General features: G+C 42.1%; 1 protein-coding gene across 2 annotated transcripts; it reads left to right on the top strand.

The window, feature by feature from the left end:
- The first annotated feature begins 313 nt into the window (after positions 1-313).
- Positions 314-4,882, top strand: LOC110495490 (protein jagunal homolog 1-B). Of its 2 annotated transcripts, none has more exons than XM_021570766.3 (3): positions 314-464; positions 3,582-3,691; positions 3,869-4,882. In XM_021570766.3, the coding sequence occupies exons 2-3, from the start codon at positions 3,603-3,605 to the stop codon at positions 4,329-4,331; spliced, it is 552 nt and encodes a 183-aa protein (XP_021426441.1). In that variant the 5' UTR covers positions 314-464; positions 3,582-3,602; the 3' UTR covers positions 4,332-4,882. The 2 variants fall into 2 exon arrangements, with proteins under 2 accessions (XP_021426441.1, XP_021426442.1); XM_021570767.3 differs by having other exon boundaries at positions 325-464; positions 3,594-3,691.
- Positions 4,883-5,196: the final 314 nt, after the last annotated feature.

Below are 5,196 nucleotides of genomic sequence, written 5' to 3'. Positions count from 1 at the left end.
GTCCCGTCCTCTCAGGTCGTTGGCCTGGGGTAGAATCAGATACGGTTAAAGTAGTGAAATAAGGTGGTGGGTTTTAATGAGTGTAAGGTTAGTTGGTAGGGTAATTGAAAATATTTGTTATTTTTCCCGTTTCCCCTTTTACTATTTTGTATCACAAAGTCTAATGGATTTATAATATTTTTCAAAGGATTTTTAAACGTTCAATTAACAAACGTATTTCGAACCTCACGAAGAAGAAGAAGAAGATCATAGCCTGTCTCAATGAGCGTTTCCGTTTCCAACTGTAGTATAACTTTTTGGATTGTCCCTCACTACCATCCGTTCAGTCATCTGTCCAATCACAGACTGAATAGTCAACACTTCCGTATTGCACATGTCTACGGGAGAAAGGAGGAATGTCCGAGTTTAATCGCAATAAGTTTGTTAATTGAACGTGTAACGACTATTGTTGTACTGAAAATACAGTAAGTATTACATTAACGTATGTCTAGCAAACTAAACTTTAGCTGCAGTTGTCTGTATTATTTTTTTTGCAAGGCGTCTACGGCAATGAGACTTAAGCTAGCAGTACCACTAAGTTGGCAAGCTGGCTAGCAGTACCACTAAGTTGGCAAGCTGGCTAGCAGTACCACTAAGTTGACTTGTACATTGTCATGCATTTCCCCACGCACAGTCCAGGACGAACTGTGAGCATGCTTGTTTAGTTTACAAGCAGCAGGTCGTTTTATAAACTACATACTAATAGCTGATGGTGCTTGCTAGCTAACTAACTCGGTCTTAAAACTGTATTAGAATCAGACCTGTTGAATGTTTTAACACAAGGGCCTCTGGGCTCTAAATAGTCCACAGGGGGATTTAAATATTTTACTGGCTAACTAGAAATCATCCTCACCTGGCCTGGCGTTATCTGATAAGCCAGCAGAAGGGGACAGGAAAGCAGAGGGTAGGCAAGCTAGTGTTAATCCACATGCCCATTATCCTCATGTGTCCACTGTCAAGTTAACTGGTTAACCTTCAGGAAAACTAGGAGGATCAGCTATGCTTTGTACCAGCCATTTATGCATTTATGCCTCAACTAATCTATTAGCCTAATGCATAGACCTTATTCATACAAGTCATAGACTTATCTGTACCACCGCACGGCAGGCGGTACCTACTGCCAACAGGACCCTGAACAGCATCTACCCCTTAGCCATAAGACTGTTAAATAGTAACCAAATAGCTACAGTGCCTTGCGAAAGTATTCGGCCCCCTTGAACTTTGCGACCTTTTGCCACATTTCAGGCTTCAAACATAAAGATATAAAACTATTTGTTTGTGAAGAATCAACAACAAGTGGGACACAATCATGAAGTGGAACGACATTTATTGGATATTTCAAACTTTTTTAACAAATCAAAAACTGAAAAATTGGGCGTGCAAAATTATTCAGCCCCCTTAAGTTAATACTTTGTAGCGCCACCTTTTGCTGCGATTACAGCTGTAAGTCGCTTGGGGTATGTCTATCAGTTTTGCACATCGAGAGACTGAATTTTTTTCCCCATTCCTCCTTGCAAAACAGCTCGAGCTCAGTGAGGTTGGATGGAGAGCATTTGTGAACAGCAGTTTTCAGTTCTTTCCACAGATTCTCGATTGGATTCAGGTCTGGACTTTGACTTGGCCATTCTAACACCTGGATATGTTTATTTTTGAACCATTCCATTGTAGATTTTGTTTTATGTTTTGGATCATTGTCTTGTTGGAAGACAAATCTCCGTCCCAGGCTCAGGTCTTTTGCAGACTCCATCAGGTTTTCTTCCAGAATGGTCCTGTATTTGGCTCCATCCAACTTCCCATCAATTTTAACCATCTTCCCTGTCCCTGCTGAAGAAAAGCAGGCCCAAACCATGATGCTGCCACCACCATGTTTGACAGTGGGGATGGTGTGTTCAGCTGAGTTGCTTTTACGCCAAACATAACGTTTTGCATTGTTGCCAAAAAGTTCAATTTTGGTTTCATCTGACCAGAGCACCTTCTTCCACATGTTTGGTGTGTCTCCCAGGTGGCTTGTGGCAAACTTTAAACGACACTTTTTATGGATATCTTTAAGAAATGGCTTTCTTCTTGCCACTCTTCCATAAAGGCCAGATTTGTGCAATATGACTGATTGTTGTCCTATGGACAGAGTCTCCCACCTCAGCTGTAGATCTCTGCAGTTCATCCAGAGTGATCATGGGCCTCTTGGCTGCATCTCTGATCAGTCTTCTCCTTGTATGAGCTGAAAGTTTAGAGGGACGGCCAGGTCTTGGTAGATTTGCAGTGATCTGATACTCCTTCAATTTCAATATTATCGCTTGCACAGTGCTCCTTGGGATGTTTAAAGCTTGGGAAATATTTTTGTATCCAAATCCGGCTTTAAACTTCTTCACAACAGTATCTCGGACCTGCCTGGTGTGTTCCTTGTTCTTCATGATGCTCTCTGCGCTTTTAACGGACCTCTGAGACTATCACAGTGCAGGTGCATTTATACGGAGACTTGATTACACACAGGTGGATTGTATTTATCATCATTAGTCATTTAGGTCAACATTGGATCATTCAGAGATCCTCACTGAACTTCTGGAGAGAGTTTGCTGCACTGAAAGTAAAGGGGCTGAATAATTTTGCACGCCCAATTTTTCAGTTTTTGATTTGTTAAAAAAGTTTGAAATATCCAATAAATGTCGTTCCACTTCATGATTGTGTCCCACTTGTTGTTGATTCTTCACAAAAAAATACAGTTTTATATCTTTATGTTTGAAGCCTGAAATGTGGCAAAAGGTCGCAAAGTTCAAGGGGGCCGAATACTTTCGCAAGGCACTGTACCTTTTGAGTCATCACATACTCTGCAGATACTGCTTATTATCTATCCTGTTGCCTAAACACTTTACCCCTACCTATATGTAAATATCTATCTCAATTACATTGACTCGGTATTGGTACCCAGTGTATATAGATAGTCATGTTATAATTGACTCAGTACTGGTACCCCGTGTATATAGCCATGTTATCATTGACTCAGTACTGGTACTCTGTGTATATAGTCATGTTATCATTGACTCAGTACTGGTACGCCGTGTATATAGCCATGTTATCATTGACTCAGTACTGGTACTCTGTGTATATAGTCATGTTATCATTGACTCAGTACTGGTACGCCGTGTATATAGCCATGTTATCATTGACTCAGTACTGGTACTCTGTGTATACAGCTAAGTAATCGTTACTCATTGTGTATTTATTATTTTTTGTCTTTCTGTTATTCTCTCTGCATTGTGGGAAGGGCCCGTAAGTAAGCATTTCACTGTTAGTCTACACCTGTTTACAGAGCATGTGACTAATGCAATTCTTAATTCATTGGTATTGCTCATTTCATACAAATTGTATTAGTTCTATTATTTTAAAGGCTAGTTGTCTAATGTAATTAGACTGCCATTAGGTTACAATGTCTTCGAGAGTGATAGCGAATGCTGTATACTTATCTGCAGTTGTGAAATAACTAATGAGCACTAATGAGCACCTTAGAAAGCTCTAACACAATGAATGACATGTTTTACTTTGAGTTTTTTGGACAGGCGGGAACCATGGCTTCCCGAGCTGGACCTCGAGCTACTGGCACAGATGGAAGTGACTTTCAGCACCGCGAGAGAGTGGCCTCACACTACCAGATGAGGTTCGCTCTCATTTGAATGTTAATGCATTTTAGTCATTTAGCAGACGCTCTTATCTAGACCGGCTTACAGGAGCGATTAGGGTTAAGTGCCTACATAAAACAAGATGACAGGTTTTGTTCACAGTGACCCATTTGAAACATCACATTCTTGTGCTTCTCCTCTGTCTTTCTCATCAGTGTCGCCCTCAAGTCCGAGATCCGTAAGCTGAACATCGTCCATGTTCTGATCTGGCTCCTCTTAGCTGCCCAGGTGACAGTGAGCCAGCTGAACCTAGTGTCCCACAGTGTGGTGGCTGCTCCCTACCAGTGGGAGTACCCCTACCTGCTCAGTGTCATCCCCTCCCTCTTCAGCTTCATGGCCCTGCCCAAAAACAACATCAGCTACCTGGTGATCTCCATGATCAGTGCCGGCCTCTTCTGTATAGCACCGCTCATCTACGGGGGCATGGAGATGTTCCCGGTGGCCCAGCAGCTGTACCGCCACGGCAAGGCCTACCGCTTCATCTTCGGCTTCTCTGCCGTGTCCGTCATGTACCTGGTGATGGTGATCGCGGTGCAGGTGCACGGCTGGCAGATCTACTACAGCAAGAAGCTGCTGGACGCCTGGTTCACCTCCACACAAGACAAGAAGAAGAAATGAGGATAGAGGACTAAATTATTTAAACAACTGACAAGGAATGACTATTGCTGCCTGCCACTGTCTGACACCACTTCTAGGCCCATCTTCCATCTATATTTGAATTCTACATCCCCATCCCTAATTGATAGTTGTAGGACTAATTGGAATACTCAGCAGACTGTCCTGTCGTCTTCCTGGTAACCCTCTAACCTCCATTATCTCATCTCTTGGCTCTGGTGCCTGTGGACAGATTAAGACTGGAGTTGTCTGAGACTCCAGGGTTTAATGTTGACCTGTTCTGCTGCCTTTAGAAACCGTCCTCTTTATGTCTCAGTCCTGATCTATGGAGCTGGCTGCCATAATCTGTGAGGGATACAGTTGTGTCTTTGGCTATGCCGGATTAGGGGATATGGCATGCTGTTCTATAAAATAATTTCTCTGTAACTAATATTACCTGATTTGAGCTAATCAGGTAAATAATTACCTAGAAAGTCGGGGAACCACGAAATAATGTTTATAGAGCTGTTATCTTCCGAATAAACTCTTAAAGACCTGGTAATCTTTTACATCAATAGCAGTCCATATTTAATCGTCGCCTTATTCAGTCTCATCTGAAAGTTGTACATTCTTGGTTATCTTCACGAACCCTGGCTAACAAGTTGAATCAGCAATACAAAATGTGGTGTATTTATTTACTAAATACCTAAATAATCACACAGAATTACATCTACACAGAATGGATCATACATTGATTACAAATGTCATAAAAGATAACGTCCCTAGCGGACGGAACAGATATGACGGCTGGTTACATACAGAAAGGGGGTTGGGGAGCAAAAAGATTGCGTCTATCGGGCTGTAGGCAGCTACTCTATCGTAAATACGG

This window comes from Oncorhynchus mykiss, chromosome 18 (assembly GCF_057628025.1).
Source record: "Oncorhynchus mykiss isolate SJ-2025 chromosome 18, ASM5762802v1, whole genome shotgun sequence".
Lineage (NCBI taxonomy): Eukaryota > Metazoa > Chordata > Actinopteri > Salmoniformes > Salmonidae > Oncorhynchus > Oncorhynchus mykiss.
Note: the sequence above shows the minus strand (reverse complement) of the source record. Positions and strands in the feature narration are given on the sequence as shown.

Coding starts and splice junctions, on each gene's coding strand:
- LOC110495490 (XM_021570766.3), top strand. CDS start 3,603: ATGGCTTCCCGAGCTGGACCTCGAGCTACTGGCACAGATGGAAGTGAC. Junction 3,692..3,868: donor GCCTCACACTACCAGATGAG/GTTCGCTCTCAT, acceptor CTTTCTCATCAG/TGTCGCCCTCAAGTCCGAGA.